At 40.1% G+C, this 20,585-nt stretch overlaps 1 protein-coding gene across 4 annotated transcripts in view; it reads left to right on the forward strand.

The window, feature by feature from the left end:
* EDEM3 (ER degradation enhancing alpha-mannosidase like protein 3) overlaps positions 1-20,585 on the forward strand; it is a 25,767-nt gene continuing 5,182 nt past the window's right edge. For 3 of the 4 annotated variants that reach the window (XM_032117817.1, XM_032117818.1, XM_032117819.1), the window contains exons 1-18: positions 1-260; positions 2,086-2,131; positions 5,337-5,437; positions 7,767-7,806; positions 8,263-8,375; positions 9,007-9,160; positions 9,651-9,785; positions 10,170-10,275; positions 10,814-10,911; positions 12,218-12,343; positions 13,060-13,143; positions 14,298-14,381; positions 14,564-14,688; positions 15,206-15,371; positions 17,585-17,739; positions 18,499-18,652; positions 19,141-19,335; positions 20,069-20,234. In XM_032117817.1, the coding sequence (XP_031973708.1) occupies positions 100-260; positions 2,086-2,131; positions 5,337-5,437; positions 7,767-7,806; positions 8,263-8,375; positions 9,007-9,160; positions 9,651-9,785; positions 10,170-10,275; positions 10,814-10,911; positions 12,218-12,343; positions 13,060-13,143; positions 14,298-14,381; positions 14,564-14,688; positions 15,206-15,371; positions 17,585-17,739; positions 18,499-18,652; positions 19,141-19,335; positions 20,069-20,234 (2,209 nt within the window). In that variant the 5' untranslated portion in view covers positions 1-99. The remainder of the gene's footprint in view (positions 261-2,085; positions 2,132-5,336; positions 5,438-7,766; positions 7,807-8,262; positions 8,376-9,006; positions 9,161-9,650; positions 9,786-10,169; positions 10,276-10,813; positions 10,912-12,217; positions 12,344-13,059; positions 13,144-14,297; positions 14,382-14,563; positions 14,689-15,205; positions 15,372-17,584; positions 17,740-18,498; positions 18,653-19,140; positions 19,336-20,068; positions 20,235-20,585) is intronic. The other variant, XM_032117820.1, reaches the window with a different exon arrangement.

Raw genomic sequence — 20,585 nt, forward strand, 5'->3', positions numbered from 1 at the left:
GGCGCGCGCGGAGGGGCCGGGTCGGGCCCTTCCTGCGCCGGGAGCCGCGGGAGCGGCCATGGGCCCGCAGCGGGACTAGCGGGCACCCGGCCGGCCGTCATGGCCCTCAGCGGAGCTCCGGGCTGCCGCGCCGGGGAGCGGGGGCCCCGCTGGAGGAGGCCCTGGAAGCTCCTGGCCCTTGGCCTGCTCTCCGCCTCCTCCGTACTGGCGGCCGCCCCGGGAGCCGGGGCCATGAGCAGGGAGGAGAAGCGCCGGCTGGGGTGAGCGCAGGGACGGCAGGAGGGAGGGAGGGAAGGAAGGACGGCGGGCCGGGCCCCGCCGTGCTGGGCAGGGGGTGTGCGCTGCCCCCGGGGTTGGGGTGGGCTGGGCTGCTGCGGGTGTAGAGCTTCGGGACCGCGTCCCCTGTCCCTCCCTCTCCCTCCGAACACTCCAGGGCACGCGTGGCATCGGTGCCCAGCCTGGTTGGAGCTGCGTGTGCCGGACCCCGGCGGGTGTTTCGGGCCAGATCACCCGGCTGCTGGGGACACGCGGCCCCTTCTCCGGTGTGGGGTCAAGCCATGTGCTGTGGGAACTTGTAACTCGTCAGTGCTTGGGAGCTCGTCTTGAAGGTTTCAGCCAGGGCTTGCGTCGAGCTAGTGGTAAAGGTGATCAAAGGTAACTCTAAATCCATACTTGGTTTAATTATGGCCGTGCCTCTGTGAGAGTGCGGGAGTCATAAAAAAGGTAAATATTTACGTGTGTTCCGCCTAGTTCCTGTATGTAACCTAAACTGCTTCGGTCCCCCGTGCATGTAAGGGGCTGATTCTTTTATTGTAGTTTTTAGTTGAAGGGTAAATATTACAACGTAGGTGGAAATACATTTTCCTGCGTGGAGTGGGATTTTTTTAAACAAATTGGCAATCAAGCATATTTTGTCTTAGTATGTTACTGGGACAGTTTCATCGTCCTCTTCCAATCCACTGGTCAGTTGTACAGAAAAATAATGCAAAAAGTCTGCTGGAGAAACAGTCTGGATACTCTGATAGTTGTTAATCACAGAGTTGTTAAGGTTGGAAAAGGCCTCCAAGATCACCAAGTCCAGCTGTTGGGTATAAGTTGATATTTAACTCCAGTGTTTACAGTTAGTGGGGTTTTCCATCTTGGGTTCTCAGGGTAATTTGTGTGTGTAATCTTTTATATGTTCTCTTCATGAGGCTACGCAAGGAGTTGAAATTTCATTCCCCAATTGGTTTTAAAATTTTTTCATTAATAACTTGCACTTAAAATATCATCTGATGCTCCAGGCATGTGCAAGCCATGTCCTGCCATGGTTTGTGTTTGGGGGCACTGAGCTGGCTCACTTCTGAATAATGTGATCTCTGTACTTAATGACAGGATCATGTCAGTCACAGAAAATGCCTGTAAATATAAGTTTAAAGCAATTTTCTGTTTTCTGCATCACCCAGCAGCTTTGTGTGCTTATCTGGGATTTTACCTGCTGCAACCTGAGAGGCACCTGGGAAAAGCACCATCCTCTGCTCTTTTGATGCCTTAATGTACTTGATGAGTTAAAACTACTTCTTAAATTTCCAAGTCATTGAACTAAATTGGATATTTACAATATAATTGTGGTGTTCTTGGCTCTTTTATGTTTGGTCTTATCAGCAGAGATTGTGAATTATGTTGATGGTAGAAATTAGCATCCTTTTTTGCTTGCAGGGCTCCTTCGTGAAACAGTTAGGAATGATCAGAAGTAGTGCTGTGTTATAAAAAAACAATGTGTTTTTTGGGGAGTTTTTATATCTAGAAGCATTTCTGTCCTTTCAAACATATGAAATAAATGTAAGGGTTTTCTTTAGTATTTGCTTGCCAAGAGATCCCCAAATAATTTCATGTTAGGTGAAGAAAGAGTCTTTCCTTTTTGGTGTGGACCAGAGTATCTGAATCAAGAAAAATTATTATTCTATATTTCATTTACTTGAGTAGAGTATGTTAGTAGAGGACCTGTGCCTGATACTCAGATATTGAAGTGTGATGCATGTAAGATGGTGTGTTAAAGACCGTTGGGAGACAGACCACTAATGCTTTTTCTTTTTTCTTTTTTAGAAGTCAAGTGCTTGAAATGTTTGATCATGCATATAGCAATTATATGGTAAGTCAAATACTTGTTTGATGTTTTTCAGAGGAGTTGTTGCTGACCTGGGGAAGAAAGCAACCACAGTACATGACATTCTATAGAACTATCCGGGAAGGGGGGGTTGAAACAGAGCTAAAATAAGTAACAGCACCTGTAAAGCCTTTAAAAAGACCAGAACATATACTACTTTCAGGAGGGTTGTGATGGCTTTTAGAGTGGTAACTAAGAATTGCTTGTGGTAACTCTCCTAATCTGTGCCTGATCTTTCCCAAATCAGTTTATCTCGTGTCAAGCTATGAGCAGTAAAGTATTTGCTTTGAAATTCTAGGAAAAGGAAGCTCGAGAAGAGCTGTCTGTAGGCATGAGATTCTGGAGAACACAAATAGATCTTATTTATTTTGTAGGTAGAAATTACATCTAATATTTCTTCAGTAGTAAGCCATGTCAGATGCAGTTTGGGGGCTCTTCTACAAACTGTTTGTAGAAGAGAAAGGGGATCTGGTGCCATATCCAGGCATTCCAGCCTGTGCCCAGGATGTGACTGTCATATGACCATAGGCCACACTGGCTGTGGTTTCTTTTGCTCTGACTTGTGATTCCTGTGCCGATGTCCTTCAGTTCTGGATCTCTGAGCCATTCCACCCACCCTGGGATGGCTCAGTTTAGAAAAGCTTAAGAATAAATAAGTTACTTGGAGTGGACTTCCTCAAGTAATAATTACTTTGAATATTCTGTAAGTAATATACTTCTGAGGAGAAACTGTAGATGTCGCCTAGATAAATATAAAATATTAATTCTTACTGGCTTTATATGGACATTCTTGCACATTCTTTGTGGCTGTTGCAGAAACCCGTCTCAAGTTGCATCAGTTCCTGCAGCACAAACTGCTGTCTCCTGGCAGCATCTTGCCAGATGTCCCATGTTCTGTGTTATAGTATAAACTTAATTATGTAATTCAAGCTTAAAATCTCAGTAGTTACAACTTTATACAGCATGAGAGAGGTACAGAACTGTAGAGTGGACAGAAAACCAGGCAAGAGGATTTTCAAAGGGGTGTAGTTTCTCCAGACCTTTTGACTTAATCTCTGTACTTTTGAAACCTTTAGCAGTTAAACATCAGGCTTTTTGGTAGTAATTTTTGTAATCTGGTTCCATGAAAAACACTTGGCTTGGGTTTCCCTGAAGGAAAACTTACGTATTTGGCAAAATTGAATAAAATATTACAAGGATCTGTGATGAACTGGCAACTGGTAGGGGTCTTGCCACATCTGAAGCAAGAAAGTTCTGTTTGAAGAAAAGTAATAACTTCAGCTATCCTGGAAAGTTTGAAGCCAAAAGGATATTTATTTGCCACGTATGCTGGAGCGCTAAACAAACAGAGAAATGTGACTTGCTTGTTTAAAGTTGAAGAAAAGATTAGAGTATCAGACTTGATTGTGACAGCAGGAGAATGTAGTATTTTTGCAGGTGTTTTTGAAACAGCCAGCTGAAAAGTTCTGATTTTCTGTTTCTATTAATACATATTTTAGACATCCATATTTAGAAGACTGAAAATTCGTGTTTGATTGCAAGGGAAACTCCCTTGTCTTTTTTTTTTTTTTTTTCTTTTTTCTTTTTTTTTTTTTTGTCTTTTTTTAGTTGTTAACAGCAGCTTTGAGAAAAATCTGCTGTTTTTTTTCAGTCCTTCAACAATATTTGTAATAATGGGGATATTTTTTCTTCTTGGCTGTCAGAACATGTGAAAATGTCAATCAGTTGAGGCCAGTGACAAGTTGGGAAATAATTCAGTAGCTGCTTATTCTCTGCTGCAGGCAGAGAATAAGTGAACTTTTATTTTTCAAAATGCTTCTAGTTCTTTATTTGTAAAACTAAAAGTTTATTTTTCCATATTATTTATCACTTCTCTTATCCAAAATTTAAGCCAGAGATCTCAGTTTTGACATTGCTTTTGTTGTGTACTTCTTTAATCTGTTTTTCTGAATACTTTGCAGAGATATTCAGAAACATCTGAGCTGTATTAAAATGATCTAGATTTTGCCTTTTGTAGTTAAACTTGAGGAGAACAAAGAGTTGAGCAAAGACCAAAACACTCAGGAGGGTAGTATACAGGGAAACAAACCATCAGTTTCAAAAGAAGTTGCTGTAAGAGCTGTTTATTTATAGAGGAATGCTCTTTTTTCCTTTTTATTTCATGTTTGAATATAGATTATTTCTGTACCGTATATTTGGAAAGATTTTGAATGTGTTTACTTGCAGTTTCAGTGCAGCAATTGAAGTTTTTTATCCCGCCACATGTTAGTTCTCCACTAAAAGTTAAACTGGAGATGTCAGTACTTGATTTCAGCCAGTTTCCTGCTGAAATCAAGAGAAAGGCTCCATCCCAAACCACTTGTGTTGAGCTTCTAAAGGAGGCAATTTCATGTTGGTTGGAATTAGATATATTTAAGATTCATCACTACTGATGTCAGTGTTATATTTGTCATATTAGTGTCAGTTATGTTTGTAAAAGGCTCAGTCTTGTTAAGGTTTTTTTGGTGAATGTTGTCTTTTATGCCTTATGTAGTAATCCACCAATTTTTTGTTTGAACTCCTGAGTTCTCTAACCTGTTCCTGACTGTCACCCCCAGCCAGCTGAGTTCATTGTGCAGTCCATGAAGGACCAGCCATCAAGGTGATGGAGAGCCTGGAGCATCTTTCCTGTGAGGAAAGGCTGAGGGAGCTGGGGCTGTTCAGCCTGGAGAAGAGAAAGCTCCAGGGAATCTAACAAGGGAGAGAGAGCTGGGGCTGTTCAGCCTGGAGAAGGGAAGGCTCCAGAGAATTTAACAAGGGAGGCTGTCAAGAAGACAGAGCCAGGCTCTTCTCAGTGGTGCTCAGAGGAAATGGGCACAAACAATGGGAGGTTCCCTCTGAACACAAGGAAACACTTTTTCACTGTGGAGTTGACCAGGTTCTGGCGCAGGGTACCCAGAGAGGCCGTGGAGTCTCCCTCCTTGAAAATGCTCAGGAGTTGTCTGGATGTGGTACTGGGCAGCTGGGTCTGAGTGGCCCTGCTCAAGCAGAGGGCTGGGACAAGATGAACTCTAGAGGTCCCTTCCCACCTGCAGGGTTCTGTGATGTCCATGCAGTTTTTCTGAAGAACAGCGTGATGAGGATTCCTTTCACAGGCTCCCAGGAGTGGCTGTGAGCACTGTAACTGATTCCCCTGTTTTGTTCCCAACAGGAGCATGCGTATCCAGCTGATGAACTCATGCCTTTAACTTGTCGTGGACGAGTGCGGGGTCAGGAGCCAAGTCGAGGGGATGTGGATGATGCCTTGGGAAAGTTAGTGTCTGAAATGGTCACTGTAAACATCTAGGAGTAGAAGTACAATTGGCAGCCCATAAAACTTGTTTGTTCAGTTGATATGGCCAGAAACTTACACTTGTAAGAAGTATTCTTATTATTGTGAAGTTAACTGATGTGAAATTGTACCTTAATCAGAAGAAAAGAATTGACCAGTGAATGAGATCCAAAGATAATTCTTTTAACCATTCTCCAAGTATTTTCCATAGGGAAACCTTCCAGATGTGGGCTGACATTTTTGGTATTAGTAGTAGAGGTTTTAAGGGTTCATGATCAGCTAAACAGAGCAATAAACTCTTATCTGTGATGCTGGCCTAATAAGTGATAATTAAAATGCTTTTCTTAAGTAGAAAGTTTTCTGAAAACAGGCAGTCTAATGATTATCATGTGTATGATAGCCTGAGGCCTTTGCAGAAGTATAAAACATTATTTCAGACATGTTTTCTATTCTTTCTTTTAAGGGAGCCAATAGTACAAAATACTAATCCTTTGGCTAGCAAAATGTAGATTTAAGGACTGGTTTTTTCCATATTAAATGGAATAATCAAAGGCAAAGTTGACTTACTCTAAATTAATTTGTAATTGATTCCTTTGAATATGTGCAGTTTATAGAGCAAATTCTTTAATTACAAGTAGCTGATTTTTTTTTTATATCACTGATTAATGTCTCTAAGTACAATAGTGGTAATCAAAGCTGAAATCCTTCTCTTGAATACTGCTTATAAATTGTCTCTAGGATAATGAGCATGTTACTTTGGTTATGTTTTGTTATGTACAAATGTTCCTTAGTCTAGAGATTTCCATATAATCTTGCTGCCTTGGAGGTATCTAAAGACACAGCAGATGAAAAGTGTCAAGAAAATGTATTTTGAATCCTGGTCATGCATTCTTTTTAACGACCTTTTTTAAACATACAAGCATTTGAGTAAAAATACCTTTCATCCCCTTAGATGCATTAAATTATTGTATGTATTTATTGTTTTTCTGTATACGTGCTTTATTCTGTACCTTATACTTAGTTACATTATTATGTAGCAGATTTCTTATCTAATCCTTTTTCATGCCAGCTGCCTCATCAGTTGTGTTCTCTGCCAGCCTTTGCAGTCACAAAATGACAGGGTGAGGCAGCTGGGTCAGTCCTGTTTCCCTGGAGAACTCAGGAGCCTTCCATATAGCTGTGAAATGCATCATTTCCCTCCTTTTGTATGGAAAAAGTTGTGGATTTGTTAGGCAGTTGTGCATAGTCCTTAGCTAATCTCTGTCTCTTGTAAAACAGCACTCGCAGAATGCCATTATGTCGTTACAGATTTAAGAGAATTGTAATATAGGAAGACTTACTAGAATTCTGATTGTTACGTGTTGCCTACAAGGTCTCAGACATTGGGCACTTGCTGAAATCCTTGGTGCTTGCTCCTCAGTAGGCAATTTTAACTGTTCCAAAGTGTTCAGTTTTAACACTATCATGTTCTGTAAATTCTGTTCTGTGTTGTGGGTGTTTCTTAGCATAGGAGCAGTTGTTGGAATCAGACACATTTAAGATACAATTATAGATATAATTCCTGGGATGGGGAAGGTCCCCTCAGCTTGGGATGCACTAGAACAGCCCTGGAAAAAACCTCTGATCCTTGTTGGGATGTTCCTGTTTCAGACAGTGTGGAGCTGACTTGATGCTCTCTTTTCACAGAATAATCACAGAATCCCAACCTGGTTTGGGTTGGAAGGGACCCTAAAGCCCATCCTGTGCCACCCCCTGCCGTGGGCAGGGACACCTTCCACTAGTCCAGGTTGCTCCAAGCCCTGTTCAACCTAGCCTTGGACACTGTTAAAATAGTTCTTTATTTTAGAGTAAATAAAGTAGTTCTTTATTTTAAGCCTACCACTTGCTAGTGTTGGAACAGTTTCTGGTAGGAGAAATTTAGCTTGGAATGGCTTTTGATCTCAACATTTTTCCTTTTTTTTGAAAAAAAAAGTAAAACAGAGGTTGGAAAAAGACTTAAACTTTTTTGATGGGTTTCTTAATAGATTTGATTGGAGACAAAGAATAAAAATGAAATTTGCTTACCAGAAGTTAGAAGGCTTTGCAGTAAATAAATGTATCTGTGATCATAGCTTCTTCATCAGCTCCTATTCTGGTCACTAGCAAAGGGAAGAAACTTAGAAGGAGGTTTTGATATCACACGTTAAATTTTTTGCAGCTGGTGGTCTGTGAGAATTTTATTTTCTTCCATGGTATCAGTTACTATTAAAAATCATTTAATTCCTACACATACAGATCTATAGTAAATCTGTTTTAAATTTTCTTTCATAGGTTTTCACTGACCTTAATTGATACCTTGGACACTCTTGTGGTAAGTTTAAGCTGTTGATAAGCTTTGATAAAACAAAGAGATTGCCTTCTGATGCTCAGACTTATTTTTAGATTTCTTTTTCATGATCACTGATCTCTGGCTCTGTTTGAAGTGACTGTTAGTCGTGGGAACTTTGAAGTGCTGTGAGGGTGGAGTTTGGAGTTGGTTGTAGTAAGAAAACTACAGCAGTTCCTTCACATTTCATTGATACTTCTTAATGTTGCCTTTTTTGGCTCTAATTTAACACAAAGAGTTTGTTGTTTTCCCTTACAGTCTAAAGCAAGAGGCTCAGTTAGTGGTGGGCACCTCTTAATAACCACTGATGTATTTCTGGTTTTAATTGTATGTACGTATTTCGTGGGTGACTGTGTGTGCACTGAAATATTCTGTATACAAATACACTGTGACTGCATTAGCTATACTGGAACTGAACACCTGCTCACTGTTGTATTCCAGGTGTTAAATAAAACCAAAGAGTTTGAAGAGGCTGTAAAAAAAGTAATAAAGGATGTTAATTTAGATAATGACATAGTTGTGTCTGTCTTTGAAACCAACATAAGAGTCCTTGGGTGAGTAAATTTTGTTTTCAAAACTCCTAAAATTGTGGATTTTAGTCAGTGTCTTTAAGACACCTTTCTGTGCTGTTCCACCTATTTGAAACAGTTGTGCCTTTGTCAGTTCACCTGAGAGCAGTTTTAAAATGCAAGGCAGGACTGGCTGCAGTGGTACTGGATCAAGCTGCCCCCCATCTCACTGCTGCAGGCACAGCTTTGCTGATTAAGAGCCCCATATGCATGCTGAGGGAGCAGTGGGTTTGCTTAACAGAAACAGGCTTGGAAATGGCTCTGTTCAATACTTGATTTACCAGATTTTGATACTTGGGGTCATAGATTATTTCAGCTTGGAAAGGACCTCTGGGGCTCAATGCAGGATCAGAATGTGTAATTTGAAGTTATTCTATGCCATTTTAGAGGTCTTGGTTGCTTTTCCTGTCTAACATTGATGAATCAGTGATTCCAGTGATAAACAAGAAGAATTGCTTCCAAAATACTGGTAGCTAACCTTGATTATAATGGGGATTGCATCAGCAGTCTAAAAATTAGGGCCAGTTATGTACATGTCATCTAAATTGTAGAGAGTTGTCCTTGCTGTTCAGATGAACATACCTTTTGAGATGTGGATAATTTCTCTTGTGTTTAGAGGTCTCCTAGGTGGGCACTCAGTGGCAATTATGCTGAAAGAAAAAGGTGAATATATGCAGTGGTACAATGGTGAACTCCTGCACATGGCAAAGGAACTGGGCTACAAGCTTCTACCTGCTTTTAACACCACTAGTGGTCTCCCTTATCCAAGAGTAAGTTCAGTTTCTGTAATGCAGGATTACAGCTGTAATCAAGACTTCTGTTGCTTTGATTTTATATCTGTCTCCAAAATCGTGTCTATATTTGCTAAGTGGACAGAAAATCAAAAGCTGATAAATTGCAGGTACTCACAGGAGCCAGGAGTAGTGAGATATTTACAAAACTAAATTTCCAGGAGCACTTGTGATATTCTGAGTTCCTTATTTGTTGCTAAAAAAAATTGCTAGAATTAGATTTTTAGAGTGTATTCTCTTATTCAAATGTCTAGTGAACCAGGCAACAAGTCCTTGTTTGGGAGGGTTGAGATTTTGGGTATTTGTAGATACTTCTCTGTGCATGTTTAAGTTGGCAAAGCAAAACCAAAGGGATCGGTTTTTTCTTGTCTTTAGAAAGAGCGTAGATTATATACTTGCTGTACAATTACAGGAATGTAAATTCTTTCACCTAGGAAAAATAAAGATTATAATCTCTGTTTTTCTCTAGGTTAACTTAAAATTTGGTGTAAGGCATCCAGAAGCACGAACAGGAACAGAAACTGATACCTGTACGGCTTGTGCTGGTACCTTGATCCTTGAGTTTGCAGCTTTAAGCAGATTCACAGGAACATCTATATTTGAGGTTTGCTTTTTTTTGGCTTAGGTCTTTAGCATTCTGTTACATTTCTGTAATTTTAGAAAAATAATTCTGAGTTCATTAAATGGATGTTTTAGCTGTGCTGCACAAAAACATTTGCATTTGTTCGGATTTGTAGTGTTTGTGGGCTTTCTTCTAAGGTTTGATTTTTTTTTTTAAATCATTTTTTAAATCACAGGAAATAATTTTGGTTGAAAGTAGTTAGAGTAATACAGAAGTAAACAAGATAAATGTTCTGAAGATTAGGAGTTCTGAAATCATTAGACATGAAACATCCTATTCCTTTCCTTGCATCTTAACTGAATTAGCCGAAAGAATGACAGAGTTTAGTGTCTGTGTTTCCCTAATTCCCTGTTGTTGTTGTTGCAGGAGTATGCCCGGAAGGCACTGGATTTTATCTGGGAGAAGAGACAGCGCAGCAGCAACTTAGTGGGGGTCACCATTAACATCCACACTGGAGACTGGGTCCGCAAAGGTGGGGGGTCTGACCCACAGGCAGGGACCACGGGTGCTCTGGGGCGGGGGAGATCTCACGCACCCCCAGCACGCTTACCTGGACTGTTTAAAATATTAATGGGATAGGTAGTGGAGAAACCTGCTGCCCCAAAGCCTGGCTCTGCTCTGAGAGGGCCAAGCCCTCTCTGGTAGAGAAACTGGTTTTATTCACGGCAAAGTGTTCCCTGATCCTCTTTAACACCGAGAGGGAAACACCTTGGGATGAATTTTCAGAGACTTTGTTATAAATACATAGGAAAAATATAAATAGGATGGGAGAAGTGGTGTCCTGTGAGAAAAGTGAAATAAGTGTCTTCAATGCGTGTCTGTCCATATTATTGTGTGCACTGGCATAGACACACAGTGTTGTGTCTCTGCTTCAATCTGCGCCCTAATTCCAGTGAAAGGAGGCTTTTCCTTTCACTGGAAGAGCCTTTAAAATCAAAGTGGGAATATACGGTAAATACCCATACCACTACTTAAAGTAAACCCACCTTTTTATTTTCTCCTGTTCCTAGATAGTGGAGTCGGAGCAGGAATAGATTCATACTATGAATATTTATTAAAAGCCTATGTCTTGCTGGGAGATGACAGTTTCCTGGAAAGATTTAACACGGTAAGTTAACACCTTGCTCAGGTTTGTGCCTTCTGCAGTACAAATTTCAGAGTAATTGTGTTGTCAGCTGTTAGCCTGAGAAGGGGTCTTCAGCAGAATTTCTGTGACTTCGGTTGTGTTTAGTGCCAGCTCTTTTTACTGAGGGTTTTTGCTAATCTTGGGTGATTAGCTGCCACCTGAGCAGTTATTTTAACCCCATCCAGTAAAAATCAGAACCTTTTAGGCCTTTCGCCAGGTTCCCAGTATGGGAGAAGCTGTATTTCCAGATCACCTGGGAGAGTGTAATACTGCAAATGTTTCTGTAAAAGAATTGTACAATAAAGGCCCTTCTGTAAGGGCCTCTTATTCCAAGCCATTGTACAATTTCATTCTGTCCTGGAGCAACAAGAAAATCAAAATGTGGATCTTGCTTTACACTGTAGATCCTCAGGCCCAGGATACATTTAAGTATACAAGCTGAAAACCACGCTTAGATTTTTTAAAATTCATAAATTACTGAGCAACTTTGTCAGCATTATAATTCTTTCATAAAAGCATTATTTCTTTTGAAAATAGCAATATCTATTAAAAACATTTTAGATCATAATAGGATTTTATATCATATAGCATGATTTTTTATTAGAGTGGAGTAATTCCGTAGTTAAAGGCCTGTTGTAATACTTTAGGTGTAATGATGATTTCATGGTCCTAAAGGGCAGCCCCCAGTGCTACATTTTCCTTGAGTTAAGTGTTTCCTCTGTTAAGTGTTCCCTGTCAGTTTGGCTTGTGTGCTCAGGATTGCACCTTCTGAAAACAAAGTTTAGGATTGGAAGTCAGCAATGTGGCAAATGACCTAATGGGTTTTTTAAAGAAGAATTTTAAAGTTCTTCTGAACCATCTGGTCCAGCTGCTTTGTTTGGGTTTTTTAATCTCCTTTTCCTCCTGAGATCCATATGCTTTGGAATTCTGTTGTTCAGAGAAAGCAATTTCAGCTTCCTTTAGAGTGTGCTTTAAAATTCAGCTGAAACAAATGTGCCTTAACTGTGATAGTTCCTGGTTTATCACATGGCTGCTGGGTATACTTTTGTGTATGTGTATTCCTTGGAAACGTGGTAAGTTTTGCAAGTGTAATACTGTGGAGCTTTTCAGTATTTACTACACTCAATTTTAGTTTGCAAACTAGAGATTAGTGGCACTGCAAAATGTAGCAGTGATTGGGAGTGTAGTACTGGCTTTTCCATTCAAATACAATGCCAGTCTGGTGATCCATCTCTCTTTTGGGGAATAAATTGATATACAAACTCCTGCTTTTTCTGATGTTTGGCAGCACTATGATGCCATAATGAGATACATCAGCCAGCCACCTCTTCTCCTTGATGTTCACATTCATAAACCAATGCTAAATGCTCGGACCTGGATGGATTCTCTGCTCGCTTTCTTCCCTGGGTTGCAGGTAAGGTGTAAAACCCATGTACAGATGGTTTTAATAACAAGGAAATGATTAACTGGGTTGGATACATGATTTTCAAGTCAAGCTTAGTGATTTGATTTTCAGAAATACTGAGGGAACATCCCTGGAAGTGTCCAAGGCCAGGTTGGATGGGGCTTGGAGCAGCCTGGGCTAGTGGAAGGTGTCCCTGCCCTTGGTAGGGGGTAGCACTGGATGGGCTTTAAAGTCCCTTTGAACCTAAACCATTCTGGGATTCTGTGTTCTCTGTACCCACTCTTCCAGTCACTTCAATGCTATGATGCAAGTTAATGGGCTTTTCTGGCTGTTTTGAGTATCAGGAAAGGTATGTCCATGTAATTTGCTTCCTTCACTCCTAGTCATGAAAATACTCCAATTAACCTGCCTTTTTAGTAGTCTAGTGACAGATTTCCTAGTTTGTATGCTGTTGACATCTTTAAGACAAACTAAATCACGTTTTCACCCCAGTTCTCTTAAATGTCAGAGGTCCTTGTTCTACACAGGCAATAATTTTAATGAGTTCACTGTTTTTGCTTAAAAATATCTTAAGGAGTATCTGTGACTTACACTGATAGGGAGTAATAATTACAGTATGTAGTGACTGCTCTGTAGCTTTACATGAACACACTGTGAGTGATTTTAACTTTGAGTATTATTCCTATGCTTGGTGAATTAGTGTTAATTTTATTTTTTAATTTTAGGTGTTGAAGGGTGATATTAGACCTGCTATTGAAACACATGAGATGCTGTATCAGGTTATAAAAAAGCATAACTTTCTTCCAGAGGTAAGGTAGTACATTTTTGATTGTGTAAACTGATTCTTACCTCAATTTGAGCAGTCTCAGATGCCCATTTGAAAAACCAGTAGGTATATGTGTTATTAAAATCAAAGGCTCATTTCCACAGCATTCTTACATGATTTGTAGTTCTGCATGTCTGACAGCTGTGTTTGGGATATGAAATATTTTTCCTTCAGTTATGCTGTTATTAACACAACAGCGGGAAGCTGCTGCTATTAACAATTGCTTAGACTTCATATTTCAGTCTTTCAGAACTGACCTCAACTCATTTCAGTGTGCAATAGTAATAGTAGCTGCTTGGTAAACACAATAGTGTTAATGCTAAAGATCACAGTCATCCTTATAAACCCGGGGAAGGAACCTAAAGGCTGAATTGACTGAGAGAATGTTCTGAGATTTTGTATAATGTCCTCAAAAGTCAGCACACAAACTTACTACAGATGCTGCAAGTCTTTGAGCAAGTCCATTGTGCACAGAAAAGCTTGTTTATCTGCTGAAGTGTGTGTCTTTGATCTGTGATGACCCAGATTATATTTGAAAGCTTCTGACTCCAGGTTTAATTTTGACTTTTCTCTGGTGTAAGCTTATTTCTGTTAGAGAACATTTTAATTAACATCACATTCACCTATTGTGGTTACTGAGAGCAAAGAATGCTAAGCACTGGAATGATTTTTTTTTTTTTTGAGTCCTTTTAAAATGGTGTGATTTGGCTCTTTATGGGTTTTTTTGGTTGGTTTTTTTTGTGTTTTGTATTTATGAAGGAAACTTTAAAAGGTTAGGTAGTTGTATTTAAGCCAACAGACCATCCCTTAAGCAAAGACTTAAATCTTAGTATGAAATACTAGTGAATATATGACAGAAGTGGCTTTTCCCGGTGCACGGTAACAGTGACTAGATAGACTAGGAAATTTTTAGATATCTGACTTGTAGCCTGTGGTATTAATTTAGAAACAGCTGCTTAACCATCTGTCAGTGTGCAGTGACACTTGACTGCACTGGAGGTGTCAGGTGGTAGGTATGTTTGCAAAAATGGTATTTATCAATGCTAGGCTGGTTATATAGTTAACATAGAATTCAAATAAACCTGTGTTTGGGTTGTATTCCTGCATTTATTTTTGTCTGTTCTCTTTCATCCTCAGGCATTCACAACAGACTTCAGAGTTCACTGGGCTCAGCATCCTCTGAGGCCTGAATTTGCTGAAAGCACCTACTTCTTGTATAAGGTACAGTCACATTCATTCTTCTGACCTTTGAGCACTTTTTCTAGCACCTAGAATTTTGTTGCTGTTTTATTTCAATATAGAATTGAGTAGCATATCTCCAGCTTAACTTATCCAGTGGAGCCTAGTTTAGGATATAAACAAGATGTAATGGTTATCAAAAATGGTTTGCTTTTCTTTCATAGGCTACAGGAGACCCTTACTACCTAGAAGTAGGAAAAACCCTCATTGAAAACTTGAACAAGTATGCCAGAGTTCCCTGTGGGTTTGCTGCAATGAAGGATGTTCGTACAGGAAGTCATGAAGACAGGTAAAGTTTGCAAAAAGTTTTTTTTAAATACAAAAATACAGAAAAAATCAAATTGCCTTGTTTATGTAATTGAATTAATTGATATTTGAGGAGCTGTCTGTCTTCAGTCTGATAACCAAATCTTAAATTACCTGTTTGTATTGAACTGTAAATGCATTGAAACAGTCTATAAACTGTTTCAGTAGTGTTACAGTGTGCTCCATAAGAATATTTTTAGTTTAATAACTGTTCATTTGTCTCAGAGCAATAGATTAATTACTTTCAAACAAAATATACTTCAAATCTGTAAGTTTGTCAGGAGGTTTATTTGTTTTTTCTGTAATGCTGTTTTGTACTGAATGTGCTGAATCATTTCCCTCCAAACACAGCTTCTTCCAAGTGGAAGGAATGCTAATGGAATTATGTCCAGCAGTAATAGTCATGAAGTCTTCAGAGATGGAGCCATAGGAATATTTATTTTACTGATATTCTAGAAATGAGGAGATCTCCATAAAGCACATCCCCTTTTTCTCCACAGGATGGACTCATTCTTCCTGGCCGAGATGTTTAAATATCTGTACCTGCTGTTTGCTGATAAGGAGGACATGATTTTCGACATCGAAGATTATATCTTCACTACAGAAGCTCATCTATTGCCACTCTGGCTCTCCACTACAAATCAAACCATCTCTAAAAAAAATATAGTATGTAACAGCTCCAGTCTAAATCAGTTTCTGTGGTACACTTCCTTTTTTTGAGGGGAAATGGAAATAAAATCAGGAAAGATAATAGTTTGAGGAAGCACACCAGTTTGAACATGTCTAATAGGCACTGTTTCATCATATTTACAGTGCCAGTCACAAGAGTAGGAGTAATGACTGGATTCTGCACTGCTGAACCTTGAGAAAAAAGATACGAATTAATAGCAAGATTTAAAAAGAAAATCATTCCCCACTTCTGTATAAATTGGAAGATAACACAGTAGGATATTTCTGTCCCCATCTTTATTTTTTTATTATTTTTTCTAAAACCTATGTTTTTCTTGTTAGTTTTAGCACATGAACAAATTTTGAGAGGTTTTTTGAGACAGCTGTGGAGTTAATTTGACAAGATACAGCTGCAGACAGATTTGGGATGTTTAATCACTTTAGCCCATGCAGTAGGCACCTACTGTGTAAATGTGAGAACACTTAGGGGTTTATAAATTACTTAACCTTCCAAAATAACCTGGAGTAGTACAGCTGTGCCATGAAACATCATAAATCCTCAGATTTTTTGATTTTGTGGTCAGTAAGGTGACATAATTTGTCTGTAAGGCAATAAGAAAAAGGAAGAAGAGAAAGAGAAAATTGTGTCTGAGACTTCAAGGACACAAATTCCCTTATTTGTGCCTATATTTCTAACATTTTCTAAGAGTTTTACAATAATGCCTGCATCAGAGGAAAAGGTTTGTATTGTGTGTCAAGCCATGTATCCTGGAAAAATCACCCTATTTGATGGACTTTAGCATTAAGCAGTGACAAATTTTTAGTTATTTGATGTTAATGTCAAACACTGGTTATGTTTTAATGAGTCGTGGGTTAGGTGTTAAATGTTCCTTCATGGTGGAGATCCCACACACTCTCTGAAATGTTCTGTCCCTGAGATTTTATCTTTTTTCTTTGAGTTTTGGAAACAGAAGCTGGTTTTTGAACTAAGTAAGAAGATTTTTGAAGGGTCTGAAGGAGCATTTTATGTAATTTTTGTTCCCAATATAAGAATTTGATGGGCAGGGTTCCCACAGCTGGTACTGTGTTAAGTGCTGGCCTAACTTGGGTTGTTCTCTTGAGAACTGCAAATGTTAATGAAAGGCCAGTAGGGAGGATGGAATAAATTGCTCAAATGCAGTTTTTTAAGCTCTTCGAGTCGAAGCTGCAAATGGGCATAATCCAAGTATTGAAGATGGTGTCAGGTGGCTGAAGGGCTGTGACGTTGGGTGTTCCTCTGTTATGGAATTTTATCTGAATGAATGGAATGTGTAAATGATTTTTAACATAAATAAGGTGCTATTAAAACAAACTGTGAGAGAGATGCTTGGTACTATCAACCCAACATCCTGTTTGTATTTGCTCTCATAAACAGGAAAGGTCATGTCTTAGTAGCAGCCCTTTAGGTCTTGGGTTTTAGGGAGCCTTTAAATACTTGACTTTGCATTAGCCAATATTGCAAACAGGAGGGGTGAGTCTTTTCAGGTAGATAAGTACTACATTAATTTTTATGAGTTATAAAATGAGCTTGCTGGTTAGCTATAACTAGTTATTTGTTAAGCTGAGGACAGGCTAAATGTGGCTCCAAACCACCAGACATGTTCCACATGGTTTCACATGTTACAAACCAGCAATTTGTGCAGATGTTCACTCTGCCATCTTTCCTAAAAATAGAAATTGTTTGAATTACATAGAGATTCATCCTTGCTTGTCCAGACTTGCAAGTCTGTTTGGCTCCTGAGGAGGAAAATCTTTTGTTCACTTGAAAAAATGTGACATTTTCAGTAAGAATGACCTAAAGCCTTCAGCTGGTCGCTTGCTGTAAAGCCAGTATCAGGTGAAACCAGAACTACTCCCTTTACTTGTCCAGCACATAAAATACAGGGCACAGGCTTTGTTGTGAGCAGGCTTGAGAAGTAGTCTGCCAGCAGAGGATTAGCTGTTTCTGCAAAAAAAAGAATCTAGAAACTGTATATAAATTTAGTAAATTACAAATTAGAATGGGTGTTGTATTTGTCTGTCCAAGGGCTTGAAGTGCACTTGCTTGCACCCTATTGCACTTGGCTGCTGCATGTCCCCAGTACACAGATTAATTAAGGTAGGCTTATCTGTTGATGTTCTCTATGTAAAAATAAAACCTGCATTTTTTTACTCTGTATCTGTCATTTTAGAGCACAGAGTACACAGAGCTGGACGACAGCAACTTTGACTGGACCTGTCCAAACACCCAGATCCTCTTCCCAAATGACCCCCTGTTTGCCCAAAGCATTCGTGAGCCTCTGAAGAACGTGGTGGATAAGAGCTGTCCCCGGGGCATTTCCAGAGCGTAAGATGGATACTTCCTCTCTTTTTGTTAGCGCAGGACTGAGTGGAACAGGGTCTGCTCTGTGTGAGGTGTGCTGGAGCTGCCAGTCCTTTTGGGATGGATAGCCAAAGGGATGATTCCTGGTCACAGGAGAAATCACTTCGGTTTTCTCTGGCATCCTCAGCAAGACTTAGTTTGTTTCCAGCTGGAATTAGCAGGTCTTTCAAAGCAGAAGGAGCTGAATGTGCCACATGCCTCGGCGGCAGCTCTCACTTGGAATATCACAGGAAGTGTGTCTCTCTGATTTGTAAAATTAATTTCTGCAGTCTCCTGAACAATTCTGAAAATCTTCTTTGTAGTAAGGAAATTATGCTGCCACACATAACTGCACGTGTTTTGAGGAATTTGGGGCAGTGTTAAGGCTGAGGAAGTTTGTCCTCCTGATCGCCTCTTCTATACTTGTATTTCATGAATAAAACTGAATTGCAGCTGTATGGGGAAGACTGGGTTTGGTCAGTCTTGCAATAATGCAGACTATTTACAAATGAGAGAGAACATGGCAGTTTTGTTATCGATACTGGGGGGAGGTTTTGCACTGTAAAATTATTGATAATAGAGACAACTTTAAAAAAAGGTAACTTGATTGAGAAGTTGCATTCCACTGAAGCATGCACTCAGTGTGCCAAGAATTCCAGTCTTGTGATGGCAGGGATAACACTAGAGCTCTGTTTCAAGGACAGTCTGGTTTTTAAAGCTTTGATCTCTGATATCTTTTGGCAGAGAAGAGAGTTTGGGAAGTGGACCAAAACCACCGTTGAGAGCCAGAGATTTCATGGCCAGTAATCCTGAGCACTTGGAGATCCTGAAGAAGATGGGAGTCAGTTTGATCCATCTGAAAGATGGACGAGTACAATTAGTACAGCACGCAGTGCAAGTAAGACCTGGCAGGATTTTAGTTTTTAGAGCTCTCAGCAAAGTCATCCTAGCAATGATATTTGACACCTGGAGCTTCAGGAGGGACAGCCACCCTGTGGAAGGAGGCACATGAGCTGGATATGTAGCTATATTTAGCAGGCTGATGCTTTTTAATATTTTGCATCAGCAACACTTTTAACTAATCTTCCACTAATTTAGGTAGAGGCTGCTCATGTTGAAGTGATGTAGCCAGCAGCATCTTGGCTGAAAACACTGCTTTCAGCATGAGATACTTTCATTTCTTTATGAGGTCTATATATTTGTATATTTTCAGTCTCCTCGGTGGTGCATGCAGGTGCTAAACCTTTGTGAAATGATGAATGAGTGGAAGTGAGCATCCATCCTGTGTGTTAAAAGCTTTGTAGCAATGGTCCAAGCAAACACAACTTCTTTTCCCCCAAGTTCCTCAAACATTTAAGATAAAATTGTTGATTCTTTTCTCTGCAGGCAGCAAGTTCCCTGGATGCTGAGGATGGCTTACGGTTCATGCAGGAAATGATTGAACTCTCCAGCCAGCAGCAGAAAGAGCAGCAGCTCCCTCCTCGTGCTGTCCAGATTGTTTCCCATCCCTTCTTTGGCAGGGTGGTCTTGACTGCTGGGCCAGCACAGTTTGGGATGGACTTATCCAAACACAAAGCAGGGGTATGTGAGATGTGGTGCGATCTGTTCCTTTCCCTGTTGCACAAGCCTCAGCTTTACAGTACTGCTGCTGTTTGAGGGCATCCAGGTGATCGATTAATTACAGTGCTTAAATTGACAGGCCCCAGTGGCGACAATGACAGCAGTGACAGTTGTGGGGATGAGTGGCTTATCTGTCTGTGCCCTGCTCCTGAGCCATCAGCCATGGTTTAGGATTTAACACACATGCACAGCATGAGTTGGGAAGCAAGGATATCCAGTCTGCAGTGCACAGCTAAGGAGACAGTGATTTAGGGAAGTTTTCCTTCCATGTCAGCCAGGAGCTACCAGAAGCCTTTTTAGAGTTAAGAGTAAGTTGTTCTTATGAAAGCTTTTCTAGAAGGCTCTGTGTAGATGGAAGAGGGCAGTACCACAGAGGCAGTGGTCCCTATGGGAAGCAGGAGGAAAATCCAAGTTGCAACCCCAAAGAGGAGTTCCAGACTAGCAGTTCACAGGAGAGAAATTTCCAGAGACAACGCTTCCCAGGTGTAGACAAACCACACTGATTATGAGAATTAGGTTTTCACTCAGTCACTCTTTGCTTCTAGAGCTTCAGTTTCAGGGCACAGATTGTCTGCACTGACACAAGACAATACTTAATGCGTTCGAGTGACTGAAGGAACAAAAATACTTGGGAATCTTTCACAAGCATGACTGTAGTGCTCTAATTATCTTTAGTTTTGTTTTTTCCAAACAGACAAGAGGATTCGTTGCAACCATTAAGCCATATAATGGATGCTCAGAGATCACTAATCCTGAGGCAGTGAAAGAGAAAATTGCTTTGATGCAAAGAGGCCAGTGCATGTTTGCTGAAAAGGCACGAAACATTCAGAAAGCTGGAGCAATAGGAGGCATTGTCATTGGTAAATACAATTCCAAGTTCTTAATTTGTGTAAATGTAACCTGATTTTACAGATTTGAAGATACAGGAAAGCTGACAAGCTTTAAGCTGAGAAGCACAGCAGTTGTGCTTTCAGAAGCTGAAGAGATGTTTGGGGTTTGTCTGGTTCTGTGCAGACACAGATTGGGATGGGCGATTGTCAGTGGTTTTGCAAATTGAAAGTTGCTACTTTAAGGATCGCGGGGTGCTGTCAGTACTAACTGCTGAGGAAGAATGGGGATACAAATGAAAAGTGTGGAGGAAAACACACCAAGTTGGGGTTTGCTCTGAAGTGACTGGGCAGGGGAGGCCACTCTAAATGCAGGCGATCTAA

The sequence above is a fragment of the Corvus moneduloides genome, chromosome 9, assembly GCF_009650955.1.
Source record: "Corvus moneduloides isolate bCorMon1 chromosome 9, bCorMon1.pri, whole genome shotgun sequence".
Classification (NCBI taxonomy): domain Eukaryota; kingdom Metazoa; phylum Chordata; class Aves; order Passeriformes; family Corvidae; genus Corvus; species Corvus moneduloides.